At 34.4% G+C, this 25,443-nt stretch overlaps 1 protein-coding gene across 22 annotated transcripts in view; it reads right to left on the bottom strand.

Annotated features, from left to right (window-relative positions):
* Positions 1 to 17,108, bottom strand: part of LOC125669411 (unconventional myosin-XV-like) — a 61,022-nt gene extending 43,914 nt beyond the window's left edge. For 16 of the 22 annotated variants that reach the window (XM_056161888.1, XM_056161877.1, XM_056161890.1 and 13 more), the window contains exons 1-7: positions 16,673 to 17,081; positions 14,886 to 14,960; positions 7,957 to 8,052; positions 2,000 to 2,063; positions 1,766 to 1,875; positions 1,560 to 1,634; positions 661 to 861 (exon numbers count right to left, since the gene is read on the bottom strand). In XM_056161888.1, coding sequence (XP_056017863.1) covers positions 661 to 861; positions 1,560 to 1,634; positions 1,766 to 1,875; positions 2,000 to 2,063; positions 7,957 to 8,015 — 509 coding nt within the window. In that variant the 5' untranslated portion in view covers positions 8,016 to 8,052; positions 14,886 to 14,960; positions 16,673 to 17,081. Of the gene's footprint in view, positions 1 to 660; positions 862 to 1,559; positions 1,635 to 1,765; positions 1,876 to 1,999; positions 2,064 to 7,956; positions 8,053 to 14,885; positions 14,961 to 16,672 lie in introns of all 22 variants that reach the window. The other 6 variants (XR_008802204.1, XM_056161894.1, XM_056161895.1 and 3 more) reach the window with 4 other exon arrangements.
* Between the last annotated feature and the right edge of the window lie 8,335 nt (positions 17,109 to 25,443).

The following is a 25,443-nucleotide window of genomic DNA, read 5'->3' as shown; positions in this document are numbered from 1 at the left end:
AATTTTTGGTACTTCACAGAAGAGATTTCATTTGAAGATTTTACCAATTTACTGATCTTATTTTACAGATAATTTCACAACAGCTCATCAATCTTGGTATTGCACATTTTGTATCATATTTTTTTCTGACTTGGATGAGAATCAAAACTCCCATTGTGGGTGGGTCAGTTTAGACAAGTATAAAGGATGAAAGGTGTATGCAAATATATTTCCAAGTCACAAAACATATGATATTCATTCCTCATCGTAATAAAACATCTGCTGCCATGTCAACAACAGGAAATCTATCTTCTGACATCACATCAAAGTTAGGGAGACAAAAATAAAGCCCTTCTTAAGAGTAAAAGTATGCATTATTAATCGACAGAAAAAGTCCATGGACCAGGCATTTTAGGTACATTTTAAAATTTCTTGCATAATTCTATTAAACTGATCTTGACCTTTATGAAAGTGCTTGTTGAGCTCCTCTGCACAACTTGCACTAAGTACACTTCCTGATTTCAAAATAAATTGAAGACAACTGAGTCATGTAATGCATACAAATGTTCAGTAAGTAAACTGAAGAAGACCTATAGCCCTTACTTTTCTTTCATTTATTCCAGGTAGAAAATAGCAGTAGTGCAGATTTGTAATATCAATGTGATTTATTTGAAAACTCACTTCTTAAAGAAAACTTCAATGTATTTCCCAAATCGACTGGAGTTGTCATTCCTGATAGTTTTGGCATTACCAAAGGACTCCAGAAGAGGGTTGGCTTCTAGAATCTGCTCTGTGATGAGATTGTTCCCTGACTTGTTGACTGCTGCTAGATACTGCATGATCAACTTAGTGGCTTCTGTTTTACCTGCTCCAGACTCCCCACTGAAACATAAAACATTGCTATTAGCCCCAATCACTATTTGATAGTATGCAACCTGACTACCACATCACTACCACATCAAATACCCTACCCAAACACCACATCAAATACCCTACTGAACCACCACACAGAATACCCTACCAAATGATCACATCAAATAATCTTCACTGTATTTTGCTGGCTGAAGAAAATTTAACATGAGACTCCATCATTCATGATTGAGTTACCAATACATGTACTTCACAAGATTGCTTGACACTTCCTCAGCACGGCAGTTTTATTACAATCAAGATACTAATGCATGGTGCTACAATATTTTATTCATTTCTCAATCTATTCCAACACACCAACAGAAGCTGGTGTCTCTTAATTACATGCAACAAAGTTGTAATTAATAAAAACAATCTCTTGCTAAGATTTAATTCACTTTCATGAAACTTAACAATAGAGCTCATCTGAGATTCTAATATACACAACCCTACTGCCCTCTGTTGTCAGTTATTGGACAATCAAAGAAACTCTGCATGAATTATCAAACACACGATTGCTTTGAATACCAAATTAAGGTCATCATATATACTTTTATGTTCATCATAAGAACCACTCCCTCTATCATCTGGGTCACTCACACATGATTAAAAATTCTATATAGATTAACTTGTATCAAAAATTGTGGTATGTTTTACGCTAACACTCTAACCTGATAACTAAAACTTGATTTTCTGTATCTTTCATCATCTTTCCATAGGAAGCACTTCCAATGGCAAAAAGATGTCTGCAACAAAAAACAAAATCAGCATCTATAAGCGTACAAACACACAGTATGGTACAACACAAGAAAGCATGCCACAATTCTGATAATGAGAATAGGAGTCTTAAATCCTCCATCTAATCACGGCAACTTACGGAGGCATGGACCCCAGTGCCCGGCCCTCGTATTTTTTGACCATGTCCAGTCCATAGATGTTGAACATTTTGTATGGATTGACAGACACCAGGATACTTCCAGTGAAGGTCTGAAAGAAGGAGACATATAGTACAGCAGTACACGGAATCCCGTTAAAAAGCCCAAAATTCAAGGCATTGATACACAGAAAAAGTGAAACTGGAATAAGTTCCCACTTTGGATGCAGAACTTACATAGATGAGTTCTCTCTCATATCTGATCCTTATGTTTCTCAGAATGACACTCTCATCCAGAACACTGCAAAATAAATTCATAAATGTCAAGGGTCACATATCACATATTCTACTGCATGGTCAACACTTCTAGCATTACAAGTTTCAAAGTAATCTATTTTCTTAAGTATTAAGAATACATCATGTATTTACATCTGAAATATTTCACCACACTTTGGGGTGGGGGTGGGGGGTGGGGGGGAAATGCAATGATCTTTTTATTTGCTGTCGAACAAAATACGTTGATACTGAAAACTCACATCTTGCGAACTTGCTGTCTTATTGTGTGTAATACTGTCTTTGGCAATACAAATGAATTATGCCCATGTACAATTTACTATCATGGAAAAGAGACTATTGTTCCTTTTGACTCTGCTAATAGTTTTTCAGATGAAGTCCTGAACACATATTTGTAGCATGAATAGCCCTCAAAAAACAAACTTCTGGACAAACTAAGGTATTCTCCTTAAAATTCCAGCTATATATAAAAATTTGGGACTTGAGAATTGATACATAGGCAAGAAAATAATTTGGTTTCTATGTAAACATCAAATTCCTTAAACCTGTGAATGAAATGGGTCAGACCTTACTAAACACGAGATTAAATGAATGAAATCAGAGACACCTTCCTTTTGTAAAACTTAACAATCAATACCCTAGCTTGTACAATAGTACCCAATCTACGGACAGGCCACTTAATAATTCAGAAGCAGTATAAATTTGGCTAACTATGGGCTCTTCTTGAAATGCCAATTTGAAGTCCATCATCTGATGAATCAGAATAAAAATATCCTTTATTTTCAAACATCGCGTAACAAGTTCTCAAAGGCCTAAGAAGGATTAGAGAGGAACAATCCAACTTTTATAAGATAGGCCCAATGGTTTTTAAACCTTTGAATGATTGCCAACTGTGGAAGTGTTGGGGCAGTCTCTGCATAGTCCCAGACAAGTTATGGCAGACTCAACAGATATGATCAACAACCCCTATCTACCAAAGACAGGAATAAGAAAGGACTATCAAGCCCCACCAATAAAATGTCCATCAATGTACCCCCGTATCCAAGTCATTAAGGAGCTTTGATTCAGATAGGAAGAACTTTCAATTCCAATTAATTATACAGTGTTATCGGTGAAAGGACAATAATCCATTGTCTGGGCTAATCAGAACATTGACAAGTAGTCTTTAACAACAAGCAGTCCTTGCTGTAACTATCGGACCAATTCCACGAGAGAGTTTGAACTATGGTCCTCATAAGTCAATAAAATAATGTGCCCTAATGCAACATAGAAAATTACACTTTCATAAAGTCACAGTACCTATTGAGAAACACATCAAACTGCACAATGATATATAACTTCTTCACATGGAAAACAGCACTTTTAAAGTGGATTCTGGTAGTACATGCTTCATTTCATGTGAAAACAAACTGAAAAACAACCCCAAGCCAAGAGATGGATACGTTAAACTCCCTAATATGATATGGTGTTCCTGTGACATGAAATCTTTTGTGGAATCCAAACTAGAAAGGCAAGATCCCTATGGTCTTTATATTTCACTTGTGTGAATAAAATCTGTTCTTTTACTCAAGTAAATGATCCTTAGCTGTGTCAACCTATAGAATCGAAACAAGGATACTCTTCCATGCTGACAGAACTAAGGATATAACCTGCTAGATTTCTACAATAATAATGCTGATACAACCAATGTTTTATGCTGGGACAAAACCATGCTATTATTTTTGCTTCAATTCCACAATACTGTTTTTTCCGTTTTCCTTACAAGTTATGAATGAAGTTCACCTGCTAAGACCCTAGGTAACAAAGATTGGTCACGCCCCACAGACCTTCTATTACATCTTCTTTAATATGAACATTTAAAAACTTGGCCTACATCATCTCGGGTACTTTTTTCTTTTTAATTTCTTTGAACGGGTTTTTCCACTCCAAGTGTCTGAGACACAATAATTCTACTTTACATTGCCGACTTGGTTCACCATTGTAACATAACACATTTAATCTGTCTCACTGACCCTTGTAAACTCTTGCATGACCAAAACATTGGGATGCTTTAACAATTGTAATTAGATTCCGAAACAAAAAATTCATTATTTTTTTAGTTTCAGTTTAATTTGAACATGATCCACTATTCAATTTTTATCATTTAAAATTCATGAGAGGATTAATACACTACATTGACTGTCATATGTATTTCAAATATTCATACTAATTTAAACTTTAAACTTTTTGAATCCATTTCGAATGGAAAAACTAGTTCCTGCCAGGTCATTTAACAACATACTTGCCATATCATTAACTGCAATTTACTAGAAGTTTGCAAAGTAATTCTACAAGATATTTAAATTAAAGTGGAAAATCTTCATGTTTGTTTGCGGAATGAGAACTCGGTATGATTATTGAACCTAAAGAAATCCACCTGACTGGCTTCTCACAATTGCAAGGAATTCCTCCTTTTAAAGTCATGTTTTTGCACTTGTTTCTTTTTATTTGACAACACAAGAATATCTTGTCAATATTACAACAAAACATGTACGGATAAAACTTGTGATGTAAATATGCACAAGTCATTTATCAATATACACATTTTCTGATAAATCAGTCATTTTGTTCAATCCATCTACTCCAGTCTAGACATTAACGGTATAGGAATTAACATGCAATTCTTCAGATATAATGAGAATATGTTCTTAGTTTAAACTAATGATAAAGTTCCATTACTATTTTCAAATAATCTTTTATTATGGTCCTTCCTTTATGGCCCTTCAATAATGTCTTGTAAATGAAGCATATCATTTCTTTAGTCCCTCATCCTTCTGACTTTTACAGAAGTCAAATAGTTCCCAGGCATATTTTGCACAATCGAATGGATATGCACACATTCGTTTTATCTAAAACGGAAAGTAGTTCCTTTCGTGAATTACCGACAGTTCGGGTGTGAGACTGTTCGGCACATGACGTGATGATTCGAGAGTTCATTGACGACAGTTTGAGAGTTTGTTAATGAGACAGTTCAGGAGTTGATTATCGTACAAGTGGAATTTTTAGCGAGACACAAATCTAGCGATTTTTTCCTTAAAAATGGGTATATATATTTAGCGAGAAATAATTCTAGCCACTTTATAATTCAAGGAAAGGTAACTATTGCTTCTGATATGGAATAAATTGTTGGCAATATTCAATTTTAGCATCCTCATCACTCGCTAATAATGCCAAAATCAAATCCTTGTAAAAATTCTGTTTATACAGTATTATGCAAGGATTAGTCAATAAACCTGTTTCTGTTTCTTGCCCATAAATGTTGACCTAAACCTAACCGGACCTTCATGTGGTGCATTTCCACTAAAGTGGAGATGAGGGCTAAGTGCTTAATAGTGCATTATCACAATTTTTTGAATGAATTCGTAGTAAAGGCTAAGGGCCCGAACCATCGTCACCTAACTCCCGAACTCTTGGTGCTGAACTCCCAAACTGTTGCATATGCCAACTCGGATACTCCTAAACAGTCACACACCCTCCTTTTATAAACAATGCATAATTGGAATTCAAAATTTCTTCTGAACAGAAAGCAACACCAACCCCTACTAAACAATTACTTTGCTTATTTTTAATTAGTCTTAACAATCTTTGAAATTACCTTGACTGTTAGACATTTTAATGGTGATTTAAGGTAACAACTAATTAACAGCTTCCCTGATTACACACTATTGGCAATATATCGAGACATTTAACCTTAATATGGACATTTAATTTGAAAACAGAGTCACCGTGGCGGGTGGTGGTATGTAAATTTGACATTATAATGGTGGACTGGAGATCTATATGGCAGGAAAAACGTTCTTGACAAAGCATGGCCGTGTATTGAAAAATGGCAGTGTATTGAAAACAGTAATAAATCACGTGGTAAAAATTTGAGAATTAACTGTACTAAAGATAAATCTATAGATAAATATTATGTTTGTCCATGCCTGCTTAAGAAAAATTCTCAAAGAAAATGGGTATTCCATTTCAGTATAATGAAAAAGGTGGAAAATTATTTTTTTCTGATGTCATAATTCTGACTCTAGATCACTTTGGTTAAATTGAAAATAATAGCTGTAATGCATCAGGATTCCTGCACAAAGCATTTAGATTTGAATAAAAAGCATGACTATCAACTGGGAGAGGGGGGGGGGGGGGGGGGGTAGTTTTATAATCTAGCATTGCTTCAACATCTAGCATGATGTACCAAAATACCATTAAGATCATCTATGGTTTTCAAACCTAACTTAAAGTTAGCCACGAGATTTTTTATGACAATACACCATCAAAGTTGCAAATCTCAGTACAGTAATACACGGTTACAGCAAACACCCTTATAATGAATTCATGCTTACAGCGAAGTAATTTTAATTTTCGTAACTAAAACATATAATATAATTGGATATTACAAATTATGTTTATATAATGAATCAAAATTTTTTGTCCCCAGCACTTCACTATAACTTCAAAAGATCAAGTCCCTATGGAAAATACACAAACAAGAAATCCTTCACAATGCCCAATTATAGCACACAATGCCCAATTATAGCACACGATGCCCAATTATAGCACACGATGCCCAATTATAGCACAAGATGCCCAATTTCATGTGCACATCTTAGTTTCTGGCTGTACAAGACATGGTCTCCCAGACGAATTGAAAAATATTGTTGGATTTTAAGATTCTATTAATTTCTTAAGGAAGTACACCCTGGTCAATCATATAAATTCCAGAATTCAGTACATATGTACTTGAGACTGCACACATAATGCAAAAGGTACCGTACAAAATGCTAAAAACTTTACTATCAACAATATCAGAATCAAGGACTCACACAAAAATTTGGCATTCTCCACTAATTATGTAATAAGGAACAATGACAAATTATCAAACAAGAACTAAACTATTGGCTGCTTCAATCAATCAATATAATATGCATGGTTGTTTGTACTATTGAGCAATATTGTGGGCTATTCCTTTGATGTGATGATGACTATACTGTATCCTATAGTGCTTTATACTTATATATACACATGTTAATCCACTTGCATCAGCATTTAATTACAAAAAATAATAATTTTCAAATTCCAGAACATATGATGACAGCTATGTTATAAATAGTGTAAAAATGATGACAATAACATTGTGATGTCTTGATATTATTGTGCAAAAAGCAAATATTTCATAAAAAATTTGTAATATAGTCAATGGATTTACTTTAAAATGCACTAGAGTACACCTTAAAAGTTTCAATGACTTTATCTTATTTTATCAGAGTCTTGTGAATTTAGATTTATCTGCAGTTTAGAAATTATCAAGTGGATAATTATGACATCCTTTACATAGAAACGTCACGTATCGTACCTTTGATGATCAGTCACATTAAAACAATGCAGATTATTTTTATAAAATTTTCTGAAAATATGACTAATCTTCCATAGATCAAGGTTACAAATTTTCTAAGTAGGTTTTTGGAAGAAAATTGTTGACCAGTAAACCTGTGAGCTTTGTTAAATATAATAACACTTATCTTAATACTGTAATACAAAAATGTATTTACACTTTTTAAAATAGTTATTACAGAGTCATGCTGTCAGTATCACAGTATCTCAAAACTGTAATATCTATATTTTGGCCATGATAATAAATCAGCACATTTGCAACAGCCCTGAAGGAGCCAATACACAAATACCCCTAGCATTAGCACTCATCCAATATACAAGTCTTAAGATTCACTTAGATACTTTAGAATAGACAACACAATTTAATTCCTAAAACTTCACAACAGCTAATTCTTGTAGTGATTTTAGCCATCTATATGTTCACAGATTTTATGAGTCACCTACTTGGAGACTTTGCTATAATTATCCTAGATACTAACCTCAGATTGATCATGTCCTCCACCCCATGATCCCCCTCTCTGTTTTCCGGATCATCCATGTTGATCTTTGTCTCTCACTTACAACTCATTGCAATTCTAAAAACAGAGAAATATAAAACTATGACCTAAGTAAATTATATTTGGTCTATATGGTGTACAGCCTTAAATCTTAACAACTGATATATAACCCTTTTTTTGTGGATTTTGCAACCTGTCAAACATAGAAAAGAGGTTTCATGATATTGGTAAAGCTATCCTTAAATCATTGCCATTGAGTGCTTTGACCATCATATAATACACTGAATTCAAGTATAACTCAAATGCACACTGGAACCATTTTCTTTATCAAACACTCTAGATATGAAGTCAATTCTATAGACCCTGGAAACAACACTTTACACTTCAATATATATTTGATTGCATGCAGAAAGGAAGTATAGGTAACAAATCAATACATTTAGCCTCACATCTGAAGGTATGCTTGCCTTGCCTTCGACAACTATTACACATCTATATCTCTTGTAAAGTTTGCCTCTAATGATTTCTGGAAAACCAGCCTTTTCTTAGAGTGCTACAATTTTTTTTCACTACATAGAAATGTGCATAGGTGACTGGATTGCATAATGTTGGTATTGTGTCTATGTATTCTCGTGGTGCATACCTTACAAGATAAATACCCGGAATAAAGATCTTATGTGTTGAAATACAGCTTGTTTGTTGAAATGCAGTGTCTTCTATATCTAGAATGCCTAATCGCAGTAAAACCTTCAGATATTTCCCAGGTTAGCTAGCATTTGTATTTTCATGGCGCTTTGTATGCACAGAACAATTAAAATTTAAATTTTCTGAATTATATTCAAATTTAAACACAAAGACACAATAACACCTGCAGTCTTGGTTCCGTTCTCAGGTAACTTAATTATGAAAGCCTATGGACTAGCCATGTAAGACCATGACATAGTGGAAATAATTATTGTATATATTGTAGAGGACACACCAGCATTCCTTTACAAAGATATCTTCACTTTAACTGAAACATAATTTCAGAACGTAGTAAATCAAAAATAAATCTTTCCTAACACTTGAAAGTAAAACAGAAAGGTTATCTTTTATAACTTTCAAATCAATCTTTCAAAAATTCATCATAAGTATCTTTTTCAAAAAGAAAGCCTGTGGCTACTCAAGCAGAAAAGTCTTTACTAATCAGGACTACTGGCAGATCTGGAAGTTAGCTTCTAGTTATGTCATTAAGTCTACATAACCCTGTATTTAACAACTGAGTATTCAATAGATTGGGGCCAATCTATACACGTCTATCAATATTTAACTGCCTATGTATAAAACTATTACAACCAATTTCATCTAGAGAGCAGTGTGTCCACACAGTGTTAGATAAATAGATAAATACAAACACGTTCATACATTCCGAGCCTCCCATTGAGCCGACAGGGGCTCCACAATGGTATGCAGAATGATTAGTCAAATATGTACATGTAGCCTATAAACACAGATCAGTCTTCACTGCAAAAACAAGACCAAAAATTATCTGTTAAAATTTTTTGAAATGCATTCTCCATTTCATATAATTCTTATAAATATCTTACAATGAAAAATAACAGGTTCTAATGCCTGTGTATCAATATTCAAGTGTTATGGAGAAATTTTTATACACATACATTTCCTGATGTACCATTAATGTCACAAGGAATACAATTACTCGCAGTTGTCGTATTTTAAGTATTGGTCTCTTGTATCCATGTAAATAGTCATTTGTCCATGTGAGATCAACTGAACCAATTAATCGGAACTGTCTAACAGCACCATACAAGTATCATATATACCCTCACAACCAGTGCATGTTAAACACTTATCTCTGCATGGGTACATGTAAATGGTACATAAAGACAGGGTGGATAGCCAGCTGTTCTATAGATTTCATGTCCTGCTGTTTCCTAGAGCTGATAAGTAAGGACTTTGTTCATCTATTGTCCTTATTATAAAATGCAGTAATGATTCCTCAATTTAAATATAAGCATCTATTATACCACTTACAGGGTCTGGTAACATTTCAATTGGGAAATTTATGTCAAAAAATTGTTATTTTGGGAAAAGGACAGGGAAAAATAATGCATTTTAGGTAGAAAAACAAAATGCAGAGTCATTTATATCTCATGATTAGAGGTACATCTGCTCCTGTTTTAATGTTGGATGTTATTTAAGATACTAGGTAATATGTTGAAGGTGCTACCGTTTGGGCGAGCGCAGCTTCATGTATGTACATATTTTGTAATGTTCTGATGCTTTGATCAGGTTCAATTTAAACAATATCTATTTGCCAAATACTCATTACATGAATTTTCTCCCAGGGTTTTATATTGAAAATCATTAAAACATGTGTACATGAATGTGATTGAAATATTTTTATGCTATATATACATTTTATTTCTGCTCCCTTCACTGTGACTGGCTTAACCTTTGATACATGACCTGTTCTGCTGTATGCTCTCAGCCTCTACTTTCCATTTTTTTTCTACTCTCAATCTTTTTAAGTTACTAATTGTATGATAAAAATGCCCAAACCCTTCAAGTTTGTAAAACTATGTTTAAACAGCACTGCCTTTATTTCAATATAATGAAAATTTAAAAATAAATCGATAAATTCAACTATTGGGCACCAAAAAAATGAAATTCATATGACAATCCCCTTGTTGCAATGGTATGTTCCAAAAGAGAAAACTAGAACAATTTTTATAATATTGTACATAATCCTAGTTGTAACACAATGATGAAATATTTCAGCATTCACATATAATCATTAAATAAAATTGCAACATAATTGATTCCAGCCCCTCTCCACTGTTTTTGTGAGGATACATTAATTAAGATTGATTCACAAAACTAGAATTAATGATTTTTCAGTCGTTAATAGCAAGTGGCATGGTTGGTTATCATGAGGGAGAGGGAGGGGGGGGTGTCATCGTGTTTTGCATTACTGGACATGTTAAAAGGAAATGGATTTAAGCACTTGTTATTTATAGGCACGGGAAAGAAACCAAAGATTTTTTTAAAAATGTTTTCAATCCGACCGAATTCCATCGAGTTTTTGCAATTTCTTAAATAGCACTAATTCAGTACCTTTGATCCCTCACATATTCTAACAATTTTTAAAAAGTTAGTCTCCCTTTTTTCTTGTTAGAATAATACATTACTATTGAGAATTTAGTATTTTAATCAGATTTGTGGTTTGCAGTCGATTATACACAATTTATATTCGATGCCATATTACATATGCCTAATGTTTACGTATATTCAATATTGTCCCGGTAGTATGACTTTTACAAATGGAAATAACAAGTACCGGTATATATTTAGATCCGCCAGTGTCAGTCTTATCATGACGTACGTCATAATGTAGACGTGACCTCACACATCAGCTTAGCCTGCCTTTCATAAACATTGCACTTCGTGTTTATTTCGCCTAATGATGCACTGAATTTTAGAGCAAGGAGGCCACAAGATTAGGATGATAATCCACGCAAGTTCACAATCATATTTCAAGGTGTGACTTTGCGAGATCTCAGCCATTTTTGACGAGGGACTTCTGGGATTGGCGTCAAAAAAATTTTCTTGTTAGAGGTTTAGATTTAGCTTGGATTATTTCCCGCGCTCTAGTCATTAGAGCTCGCAGCACGAGCCAGCGCTTTGCGATGGCTCGCTACGCTCGCTATAAATTCTATGGTATTCTGTAAATAAAATGAAACAAACCTATCAAACGTGCACGCAAAAAATTACAGTTGTAGAGATATAAATTAAAATAGTTTCAAAAGATAGCCAATCTTTTAAAACATTTTCTTTCCAAAACGAGCCAAGTACTGACCACATGACTGTCTTATTAGCATACCACGTTTTATTTCCCCAGGAATTCTTAGATCTGTTCGCATCTAACTATTGTTTATTGTTTTACATATGATGTAGCATGATGAATTTAAATTTAGTCTGATAGGTCCTTATACTTATATCTACAGTCGATGAAAACTTACCAACGTCATTGGGTTTTTTTCGACCACATATGAAAAAGGTGCACGCAATGCATTCAATATACAAATAAAGCCAACCAAAGATTTTAGTCAAGAATGAAGTTTATATAGTTTATGTTGCACAAGTCATTATAATTTGCCATTGTGAATACATGCAAAAAAATATACTTATCAGTACATATACGTATACCTAATGGGTTTTTTTTGGGGGGGGGGGGGGAGGCTTGAAATATAGGCCTATAATGTCATTATGAATAAGATCAGTGTCTTAGTGAGAGTAAGAAGATGGACCTGGATTGGGCATGTTTTGAGACAACTCCAGAGTAGCATTGACATGGACACCTGAAGGTAGAAGGAAAAGAGGTCGGCCAAAGGAAATGTAGAGAAGAACGGAACGGTGGAGAGAGAAAGAAAGCAGCTAGGGTTTACAAACTGGACTGAAATAGCAAGAGCTGCACAAGACAGGAAAAACTGGAAAATGCATGTTAGAAGGAACTAACTGAATGTCATTATGTGTTTATATTTCATATAATTAAGCAAACTTTATACATGATATAAGATAACTCTTTCCCTAGATGTTGCAGATTTTACGTAACAACACAGACACCGTTCTTGCTATGCTTGTAAGCTAATATTTTAAGGAAATTTTCAATCAGAATTTGGGGAAAACAGTCAATTTTCAATTGGAAATGGGTCTGTTTACCAGACCCGCATGCAAGGGATATTAAGCTCTGTGATGGCTAATAGATTTACAACACCAAATTATCAGTCTTACCCGACAGACAACATACCTATAATTAAATGTCGCTTGTTAACTCTTCAATGAGTTCAAACCATACATACTAAAAATTACTCACTATGTACTGAAATTGTTTTTAAATTTTTTTCATAGTGAAGTAATTTACCATGGAATTTGAGATGGTCTTCCACCTGTAACAAGAGCCCAGGTATATGCATAATTTCCTTTAAATTTGGACCATAAATCAAAAACTGCATATATTGTTTAACCAGGCCAAATATGTGTAAAGAGTTAGGTGTGACAACAATCATTACTGGCCCTGGAATTTAGACATTCCCCATTTTCTCTAATTTCAGTAATTTCCATGGTGAAAAGTTCAGAAACAAAGATTCAATCAGACTGATTCCTAACATGGAATATGACATCACAATGTCAGAAATTTATACACTTTTCTCAGATAATTGTTTAAAAAATCAACATTTGAAGCAGTTTGTGAAGCCACAGGCATTCTATGTAAACAAGAGGCCCATGGGCCATTTCTAAAACCAATGTTGGTCATACAAAGTGATTCCTATATGTTTGTCATGATGCAATCTAAAGTATAAAGAGCTAATTATATATAAATATATTGTGGCGGTCAGATGGGTTTCATTGCCAGTAGCCAGATAGCTCAGTTGATAGAGCACCTGACTAGAGATTCAGGAGGCCAAGGTTCGAATCCCAGTCTGGTCCATTGCAAATTCTCCTTTACAGCGGAATATATAATGATCAGAACAACAGATAAAGCGAGATAGATTAATAGAATCCTTCATTAATACAAGTGTGGGATAGGGAAATTCCACTGAGGGGACAAGATTTGCAGTCTATAGGAAGAAGCTTTGCAGAATCCTAGACAGCAAATCTTGTCCCAGGTGGAATTTCTCAATCCTACACAACTGAATAATGAAGGATAATTTTTCTCACATATTTTATCCACAGTTTAGTGCATTAATTCAGGAGCTTTGAGAAAATTCAAAATTATCAAAATCATTTCAATATACATATATGCAAAAACTAATTACACAGTATAAAAGAGCATAACCGAAAATGGTTAACACTATAAGTATATGCTACAAAACCCAAGGATGTCTACCAGAAAGCAATATCAAATTAAATTTTAAGAAAACAATACCAAATATTTTACTTCACTGTGTAATGTAAATCATAGAGAATATATGACATCACAATCAATGACATCGTAGTAATGTAAGACAGAAAAATCTCACATGGGGTCAAGTCTAACACTGGTGATTACGTGAGAATAAGAAATAATTTTGTTCTGTTTTAGACTCACTTAAAGCCATTTTGCTACTTTATAATATATGTAAAGAGTAAATTCAAACTTCTACCATATATAAAGCGGTGTAAAATGTTCTTTTCGGTAGTACATTGAGCAGTATCCTCTATATATAGATAAAGTACTAGAGTAAAACATGGTTACAGTAAGGATAATGAATCTACACTTACAGCAAAGTGATTTTCACGCACTGTAGTTTTATAACATATTACGAACTTATTGGATATAACAACAAATTATGTTTATAATGCATCAAAATTGTACATCCCCAGCATTTTGCTATAAGCATGTGTCCTTTATCAATTCTGAAGATTTTTGGAATGCATTGCAAAGTCATTGTTTCAATTTTAAATAATCCAAACTCCCAGGTGTTTAGATATATTTGTTGTTAAGGAGGTGTGGTATACAAAACAAATTATAATTCTATAGTAACTAAATGAATCATCAATTTCCACAAATATGTGCATTTGTCATGATTGTTTTCCTTCAGATTGCCAAACTTGTCATATCATTCTAAAGTGTTTGGGACAAGAAAGTATAAGCCACATATCTGACACCCATGATTTCTATTAGGAAAACTACTTTGTGGTAAAAATAGAATTTTATTTTCTTTCCACAGTATCTCAACATGAATATTACTGAATTTCAGAGAAATCAGAGAATGTTTAATATTCAAGGCTGCAAATGGCTGTTGTTGTACCTAGTCTTTTGTGCAACTCTGACTGCCCATTAATTGTTAATTACTGTAAACAATGGCTACCAGACCTCCCTACCATAATGTAACAATTAACTGCAATATATTAATGCAGATATTCACCTTCAATGTTATGAATGATCATGTTGCTTTCTTTTCACTTCTGTTCCACTTGTGTGTCACATTTCTGAGATCAACCTGAAAACAGACCGATAAAAATCATTCTTCTATACATTCATACACTGTAATCATTTGAGATACACAAGTCATATTGCAGAACCAGTTTCTTAAGCTTCTGAAGGCTTTGGAACTTGCGAAATCCATGTACAAGAAAATGTAGGACACACCCTATCATCATACGATCTGACTAAAGTAGGTTTGTTTGGAAATCCAAACAGCATGACAGAATGCTCTTGACAAACCGTCTCACTTTAAACCCCATCTTTAAATCAGGCTTAACCACAGAAAATGTGAATCATAGGCATTTTAATTTCTAATAAACCATAACAAATACAAAATTCATAATTACTTTCAGTATAAATATTTATGTCCATGTAAATGAAAGGCATTACAAATTATGAAACTGGAAATGACCCGGCAGAACAAGGACCTATAGCATTACATAAATCAAAGAAAAATATTTAGTGGCTTTCAGAATGTTTTTTTTTAAACTGCCAAGAAAGAAAACCAATTTCTTGCTGTCCTCCAAAGACGTAATGTTATGATAATCGAATGCCAATGAAAACGTACAGTATCATGACTTCTTGTGTTTTTTCAATGTCATTTCAAATGTTGTCAATGATGTAAGGAAGAGATGAACACACGGGTCACATGTTTATAGAAACCTTTTGAATTGTCAACAAGAGTTAAGGGCTGCAGGTCTACACTTTATTTTGCCTAAACCTAAATTTCACAGTATAGTAGCTGATAAATTTCCTGCCACCATTTGTCTGTTTCTTCAAGATTAAGAAATCCTATTCTTAAACAGGTCTAATATACAAATATATCATCTGCACATTTAATTCTCCTGTTTAGGAGAAAATCTTAAGTAAATGCATTTGTTAAACTCCTAAGAGGAATAAATTTGTGAGCAATGCATGGTCTATATATCAAATAGTCATTATACACATGCATACAGAGTATACTGCAAATAGTCCATCATGTCTGACAAGAAACACCTGTCTGACCCCCAATACAAATAGAAAGAAGCTCTGCAAAAATAAAACTTAACCTGCTATTGATGTTTCAAAAATCCTTAACAAGGTACAGGACAAGGAAACATGACATAGCGCAAGTCACAAAGTCAATCCTCGGCTTACAGAAGAATAAACAGACACATTGATTGTTGACTGTCAAGTTTAATAGATCATGTGAAAGAATTAATTCATGATGAAAAAAATTTAACGAATCTCCATTTTCCTAATCCTCATCAACACTGTTGCAGTCCTTTTATTTACATCATGAAATCAAACATTTCATTTTCAGAACAAATTTAATTTTATAACATTTTTGTTTCATGTGTATCGCAAATGTCGCATTTTCATATTTAATTCTCCATTTATATCTAATTACATGCAAAGCTGTCCCCATGATTATGAACCCTTTCTGAATTTCTGATAAGAAGAGTTCTGCATGACAGACAAACAAATAATGGCACTTACCATTACATAGTTTTGTCTAATATTCCCAGTAGAATAATAGAGCAGTTTCCTTGTGTGTGTATAAGTGTCACATTGTATAAAAAAATGTAATAATAACTAAGTTTAAACACCAGCATTAATTCTAATCAAAACTTTAAAAATTGCATTAAGACCCACCCATGAATTTCCTAAAGAGTCGTAGATACCAAAAACAGGTCATTTAATATTGATTTAAAGTCTATACAATAGGCATTATCTTAATTTACTTACCCTTAATGCAAATCAATAACCAATATCTCCAATAAATCCCAGAAAAACCTTTAGAAAACACAAGTTGTGGCAGAGCCCCACCGTGAGTTGATCAAATAGACAGGTATCGGTATCCTGTTTCAACAGTCTATTTATAAAAACACCTTCAGTTTACAGCAATAACTTCAATAGCCCAATCAATGACATTTCTCCATGGGCTAGCACACCCTTCTCATACACACAATTAATTCAACAATAAACTTCAGCTCTCCGGTCCACCTGTGCCGATTTTTTCCAATCTCTGATGAACAATTGAAGAATTTGACAACAGATAGTTGATAAACTGTGTGTACTTTCAGTAAAATGGTGACATACTTGGAATTTTGACAGCTAGCTTCTAGCAGAACCGGCTACCGGTTTCTTCACTGCCACACTACTAATTCAGAGGAATTCATTTAAATCACAATAGAAATATTTTAACATGCTTCACTTGTTACATATATACACTGGCATATGAATGTTTATGCCAGCTTGAACACACCATGGGCTGGATATTTAAAACATAAAATGGACAAACTTTGCAAATATTGTGAACACATGCTCAGCATGTCCCTGAGTTAATCCACTGCCCAATCATTAAACAAAATGCGACTCTTTTTCTAAATTCTCTGTGCCATAAAACTTTCATTTTACTGATAAACAGGACTGATAAGTCCTCTACCTAGTGGAATTTTGACTTGCAGACAGACGACCGATTGTTTCTGCTTAATTTCCACTGATTTGATGAACAAACAGATGTTTCGATAAGATAGGGTCACTGTCCCTTAGGCTCTACAATACTGAATCAGAGGATCCAAACAAGGATGAATGAGGAGAAATACCTGACTGAACATGAGAGAAATAGCACAGAATGATATACATTTATCTCCCAGTTTCACAGACCCTTTTATTATCATGCATCTCTAGCCTATCTTCTTTCAATTTGTTTCTCCTTCAACATTTGTAAATCAACATACAAGAAAATTATGAACTTGGATCTCTTTAAAACTGATAACATTTATTGTGTATGGACCAATGTTAGCACATCTCCAGTTATATACTAGTTAAAACCATAAAGTAGCCCCATTTCTATAGTATCAGTGGTGCTAAAACAGAAAACACCTCTACACATGTACATCCATATTTGCTGATTATAATGTTGACTATCCAATACATTGTGTTACCCACTAATCACTTTATTTGGTAAATCACATAAATGCAGTCCTAATATCTTAAACTTACCTCTGAAAAGAGAAGCTGTTCAGACCCTTGGGGAAAACTACCCAGTACTTCCTTCTGGTTCTAATAATGGGCCCCTACAACGTGTCAACTTCCCCAATAGAAAGGATATACTGCACATCACAAAACATACCGTTAATCAGCAGGTGAAAATCAATACACAGTCAATCATCTCTTCCAGTCTCTGATGAATTCAACTGCTGGCTCAGCTGTAAAGATATAAAACATATATATGTGTTGTTCCGGGGAGGTCTATCATAAAGATCTACAATTCTGTTTAAGTTATTCATTGCTGGAATTCATCATTAAATAGGACTAAATTATTGATAACAATACCATACCACACACTCTGTATAATTAAATTTTTAAAACTCTTAAACTTCCATACTTTGTTACTTTTCCTCGAAGTAATGCTGCATAGATATTTGAGAATGCCTTTGAACATCTGAATTCTATATACATTATCATGATATCAAATTCATTCTCCACCAACAGAAATTTGTAATGTTCAAATTGTAGAAATTCAAACCAGGTTGCTGAAATGAATTTCCCTGTATCTGGTTTGATTACATAAATCTTCTGCACAATTCATCTTTCTGTTGAATGCTCTTCTTTATGTGAATTAAATATAATCTTGACCTAAAAACCTGTATTAGAGTTTATCATAAATTTAATGTTTTCTTTCCTATCTTTCCTCAATTTCAATGTCCATTTGATTTGGTGGGTCGATTCCCATTTCCTGTCATTGATTATGACATTACTGTCATTGGACAAGCTTTACCTGCTAATCAGTGGCAATCTAAGTATGCCTAGTGACAGATTTCCAACACTTTTATTGCCACAAAATCATTAGCAGTATTTTGACCTGTTTTGCTTGTGGTCAAGGTATGACACATTTATACACAAACAACACACTTTAGTGGACACTGGTCACCACTTGATCTCTGTACAGTCTAAATAATACTTCACAAGACAACCAGCTATCATCACACACTGAAAAGGTTCCATACCATTACCCAAAATGTCACCCTCAAAGTCTGATAACACAGTCATGTGATGGATTGTATAATAAAATGAACATATAGACCCTCAACAGACAATTAAAATTGCTGACTTTAGCCTTGTTATATGTGTTCCTGTAATAACACCCATAACAATTTCCTTGCTATATGCTTTGCAATTTCACATTTTTCACTTCCCCACCTTACTGCATTCAAATGCATATCAATACCTTCTCTTACATGACAAATTCCAATTTTACTCAAAATGTAGCAACTCTTCTTGAGTCAACGGAAAGTAATAAAGTTTAATATTGAAAGTTTTCAGCTCCAAGCCTGATTCAGTTAGTAAAGAGTAACAAACCAATTGTTTCTTCTTTCTTTTTCTTTTTTTGGATATTGGTAAAAATATATACCTTATTTACAACAATATAGTTTTCCCTTAATGACAGCATGAAAATGTCAACATCAAGAATTAAGGTCACCAACATCACATGCCATTGTTCACAATCTATTGGGCTTTTTGTTATCATCCCTCCAATTTAACAAAAAATGTATTACATGAATTAAATTCCCGCAGAATTTGACTATTGGCTAGCTAAAGCTAGGGCTTAATTAACAAAGGTATTACAAGATGCAAGTGAGATCTTTTCAAAGAAAAAGAAATGCCTTTAACTATGATACAGTTTTCCAATACTGACAACATAAAAATGCCTCCACGAATCAAGGGTATGACCATCATATGGCTCCTTAAAACCTTGAAAATAAGCCTAGGATACTGACCTATGTTGCAACCTTTCAATATCACTTTAAATATATAATTAGCACAATAATAACAAAATTCAATTGATTTTATATTGTAGTACTTAGGCCTAAAATAAAAATTGATTTGTTTTTGATAACCCAAACGACCCTGAATCATGCCCCCTTCCCTACAAATTTTTTAGACATACTGTTCAAGAGATTATTGAATATCGGTAAACATTGTTTTTGAGTTGACAGTTGTATTTACTTCAGAAACAATTACAGCACATTACATTCAATTAATAGTGAAAAATGAAACCCTTATGTTCATTGTGTTAATAAACTTGCAAGGAAATTATGATCAGAATGTTTCCTTGTGTACTTTGAAATTAAAAAAAAAATCTTTCAAATAGGGTAAATTTCTCTACCTACCTATCCTCAAACTCCCCGCCGAGGCCTCATTACATCACCTACGTATAGACCTCTCCTATGTGACGCAGTACAATAATTATATACAGATTTGTATATTGCGAGTCCGCGATTATCACGCGGGCAAATAACACTAAAGAAGTAGTTCATAGTTAAAGCTAAAAAATATTGACATTAAGAGCATTAATATAAAAGTATGGATTTTATTTTAAACATAAAATGATCAAAACATCATTAAAAAGTATGGAGACTCTGTTCAAATTATAGTGTAATGTAATGAACTTGATGTTTACGTTCTTGTTTTGAACTGTTTACGTTTGACGTTATCTTTTTTCGTCATTCTACAGTGACGTCACACAGTATACGCGGCCTAAGTCGCTATCCCATAATGCCTAATTGGAAGAGTTTGGTTTGTGAACAAATGAACTCTGGCGAAAGTTTGACCTATCCTAATTTTGTCTTGGATGTTTAGTGGAAACACAACAATTATTACTTTTGGCCTTACTGCTGTTCAAACTCAATGTTGGCAAGAACTGGAACCATAAGAATGCGATTTAATATTGTATAATTAGACTGCATTAATAACTTCCCCAAGATATTGCATTCATCCACTGAAACCAAAACTAAAACCAAAAAAAAACTAATGTTACCAAAATGTCATCATGGTTATAGCCCTTATGAGTGTTGGTAAAATGGGTAGTAAAATCCGGACCGGGTCACCTTCGTAACCCGATTTCTTTAGTTTTCTTCATTGATATATTAATGTTTGTGTTGAAACTTACAGAATATATTCTTAGTGATACATTTAGTCTTCAGCACAAAATTTAGCACTTAATATTATATCTATAAATAAAGAATGCAATGATTGTATAAAATCTGGTTGGTAAAATGGGTATAGTGAGAACAAGAAAACACACATTTGTGACATATTTTCTGAGAACTATGTACCTGCTGCTCCCTTTCTTCAAATTCTTATAAAGTTGAGTTTGATACTCAGTGCATTATTTGACAATTTAAATGCCTTTTATTTTACTTATCAGCAATTTTTCCAAACTTGAGCCAAGAGGAAACCGGGTGCAGTTGACCTGGACCGGTGTTATTTATTCCGATTTAGTTGCTAACTGTTTTGATTAATTAACCATAATTCTGATCTTAAAAATTTATCATCGATTGAAGAATTATGCATGCTTCATTTATATTTAAACTGATTCTGAAGATACAATGAAGGATTTAAAGAGGATTATCTGGTGAGCAATTAATGTACAATAATTAAGATGGTAAGTGTTTTGGAGGCAAGATTATTCAAATTGCATCCTTGTGAGATCAAAGTGATATCCATTTATAATTAGTAATTGAAGGGAATCTGAATTATGTTCAGGATGCATAGAAGATGAAAGCGACAGCTAACATCCTAATTTTATTCAGAATTTTAATATTCGGCCATGGTTACCCACACGATCCGGTTTCCTTTTGAATCAGGTTTTAATGAATGGTAAATATTAAATATGTGACTCAAATAACAGGTACTGCAGTATTTTGGTGATAAATTATCATAATATTTATCTAAATCATATGTAGTTTCATCATTGTGTCACATATATCAGTTATAATCACAGAAAAATGTGTATTTTTTCTTGCTACCCATTTTACCAACCTGAAATAAACAATCATTTATATTTTCACAGCGAGGCAAAATTGCGCCGTAATTTTTGTAGCGAAGATCCAATGTATCATCCAGATAAGGTTTAAGAAGTTTCATATCAAACAAAAATAGAGTAACAAATAGAACTCAAAAATAGAGTAACAAATAGAACTAAAAAAATTGGGTTACGAAGGTGACCGGGCCTGGCTTTCAATACCCAGTTTACTTTCAGCCCAATTACAAAATAAAAACTTTCAGATTTCAATTAGTAATTAGAGATAATTGCCGTGAAATGGCAGCCCGCAAGCCATTATATAAAGCTCAAACCACTGGAGGCCACCAGTGTGTCATGTAAAATTCTTTATAGTTCCAATGGTGGATAATATATGCTGGACTGCTGGTAAGAACCGGCCATCCTAAAAAAAATTTATCATATCCTCAAAATTTGCTATCAATGCAACTCAGATATTGTGGGTGTGACTTCACACAATATCACTTGTAGCAGATATTGAGAACTTGATTTTATATCTTCAGACACATCATCAGGTGAACATTTCTCCTATAGCAGAATCTTCTCTAAAACATGATTATCCCTCTTTAGCGAGAAAGTAAACATTACCATTAACAGGTGTTTTGGTGTCTTTAATGAAAATAATGGCAAATTTTGTGCAAATTGCTGAACAACTGCAACACACACTCAGCATGACGCAAATTGTCTCTATAAAATCAGTCAAGAAATTGCATATCAAAGTTGCTGCATAAGAGGGAAGGAGGCTGAATTCAAATGCGCATCATGAGTGTTTCTGTTTTGCTTAATATATTTGCAGAAGTATCAGACATCTTCTTTTCATGTACTGAAACGTACTACATTAACATGAAGTCTCAAGAGATGTACTCCACTGGCATTTTTCTCGATTGAAAGGGATATATTTACTCTCGCTAGAGAGGCATAATCGCGTTTTTGTGAGAATATCTCGATATAGGGGGAGTGTAGACAACCTGTTCATAATTCATCAGAAAAGTTCATTCCATCCTGCATCCCTGGATAAAAATGTACACCGACGCCCGAATGCATTAAAATTAAAACACATCGTGTGATCAATGGATGTGACGTGCCATTTAAACAGTTATTATACACCAGTAACACTTGTATTTTGGCTACAGAACACAGTGACTGTCTGCAAGAGTGTGCAATGAACTTCAAATATTTGAAATTTGGGATTTTTCCCGCGAAACTGACAGTCTTTCAAATATTTTTTTTTTTTGCAAAGATAAAACAAGTACAAGCGCTGAAGAAATGCCATTTTTGATAAAAATCAATATTGGCATCACTTAAACATATTACTTCTTCCGATTTAGGACTTAAAAGTTGCTTTTTTCAGTTTTGTAATATACCTTCTCGCTCAACAAAAAGGGCTAAACTTCATTCGTTCCTCGACTATTTCGTACCGATCATTCTGTACCTTCTCAGCTCTGTGCAGCTGTCCTAAATGACAAGCCCGTGAACTGATCCGACCGAAAACTCTGTGCACTCAACACACACAAATTGCATACGTCATACCTTCTACTTTCGTTTTCCTATATATGATGCTGTACTCTGTTCACGGGCCTGATTCTAACACGAATTAAAATGTGATCCAGTTTCCGGGCCTGACTTTAATACTAATTAGGATAAGATTCAGTTCACGGGCCTCTAATTAGGATATGATCCAGTTCACGGGCCTGACTCTAACACTAATTAGGATGTGATTGAGTTCACGGGATTGCTTCTAACACTAATTAGGATGTGATTCAGTTCACAGGCCTGACTCTAACACCAATTAAGATGTGATTCAGTTCACGGGCCTCTAATTAGGATGTGATCCAGTTCACGGGCCTGACTCTAACACTAATTAGGATGTGATTGAGTTCACGGGCCTGATTCTAACACTAATTAGCATGTGATTGAGTACACGGGCCTGATTCTAACACTAATTAGGATGTGATCCAGTTCACGGACCCGATTCTAACACTAATTAGGATGTGATTGAGTACACGGGCCTGATTCTAACACTAATTAGGATATGCTCCAGTTCACAGACCTGATTCTAACACTAATTAAGATGTGATTCAGTTCACTGGCCTCTAATTAGGATATGACCCAGTTCACGGGCCTGACTCTAACACTAATTAGGATGTGACCCAGTTCACGGACCCAATCTAACACTAATTAGGATGTGATTGAGTACACAGGCCTGATTCTAACACTAATTAGGATATGATCCAGTTCACGGACCTGACTCTAACACTAATTAGGATGTGATTGAGTTCACGGGATTGCTTCTAACACTAATTAGGATGTGATTCAGTTCACAGGCCTGACTCTAACACCAATTAAGATGTGATTCAGTTCACGGGCCTGATTCTAACACTAATTAAGATGTGATTCAGTTCACTGGCCTCTAATTAGGATATGATTGAGTTCACGGGCCTAATTCTAACACTAATTAGGATGTGATTGAGTTCACGGGTCTGATTCTAACACTAATTAGGATGTGATTCAGTGCACTGGCCTCTAATTAGGATATGACCCAGTTCACGGGCCTGACTCTAACACTAATTAGGATGTGATTGAGTTCACGGACCTCATTCTAACACTAATTAGAATATGATCCAGTTCACGGACCTGATTCTAACACTAATTAAGATGTGATTTAGTTCACGGGCTTCTAATTAGGATATGATCCAGTTCACGGGCCTGACTCTAACACTAATTAGGATGTGATTGAGTTCACGGGCCTGATTCTAACACTAATTAGGATATGATCCAGTTCACGGGCCTAATTCTAACACTGATTAAGATGTGATTCAGTTCACGGGCCTCTAATTAGGATATGATCCAGTTCACGGGCCTGACTCTAACACTAATTAGGATGTGATTGAGTTCACGGGCCTGATTCTACCACTAATTAGGATGTGATCCAGTTCACGGGCCTTATTCTAACACTAATTAGGATATGATCATGTTCACAGACCTCATTCTACCGCTAATTAAGATGTGATTCAGTTCACGGGCCTCTAATTAGGATATGATTCAGTTCACGGGCCTGACTTTAACACTAATTAGGATGTGATTGAGTTCACGGTCCTGATTCTAACACCAATTAGGATGTGATCCAGTTCACGGGCCTGATTTTAACACTAAATAAAATGTGATTGAGTTCATGGGCCTAACTGTAACGCTAATTAGGCGTTAGGATATGATTGAATTCACGGTCCTGATTCTAACACTAATTAGGATATGATCCAGTTCACGGGCCTAATTCTAACACTGATTAAGATGTGATTCAGTTCACGGACCTCTAATTAGGATATGATCCAGTTCACGGGCCTGACTTTAACACTGATTAGGATGTGATTGAGTTCACGGGCCTGATTCTAACACTAATTAGGATGTGATCCAGTTCACGGGCCTGATTCTAACACTAAATAAAATGTGATTGAGTTCATGGGCCTAACTGTAACGCTAATTAGGATATGATCCAGTTCACGGGCCTAATTCTAAAACTCTAATCAAAAATGTGATTGAGTTCACGGGCCTGACTCTAATACTAATTAGGATATGATCCAGTTCACATGCATCTAATCCAATCCTTGTAAACCCTAACCCAGTCCTTGTAGAGCATAGCTTAGTCCCTGTAGAGCATAACCTAGTCCCTGTA

The sequence above is a fragment of the Ostrea edulis genome, chromosome 4, assembly GCF_947568905.1.
Source record: "Ostrea edulis chromosome 4, xbOstEdul1.1, whole genome shotgun sequence".
Lineage (NCBI taxonomy): Eukaryota > Metazoa > Mollusca > Bivalvia > Ostreida > Ostreidae > Ostrea > Ostrea edulis.
The sequence above is the reverse complement of the archived record's forward strand: the minus strand, read 5'-3'. Positions and strand labels throughout refer to the sequence as shown.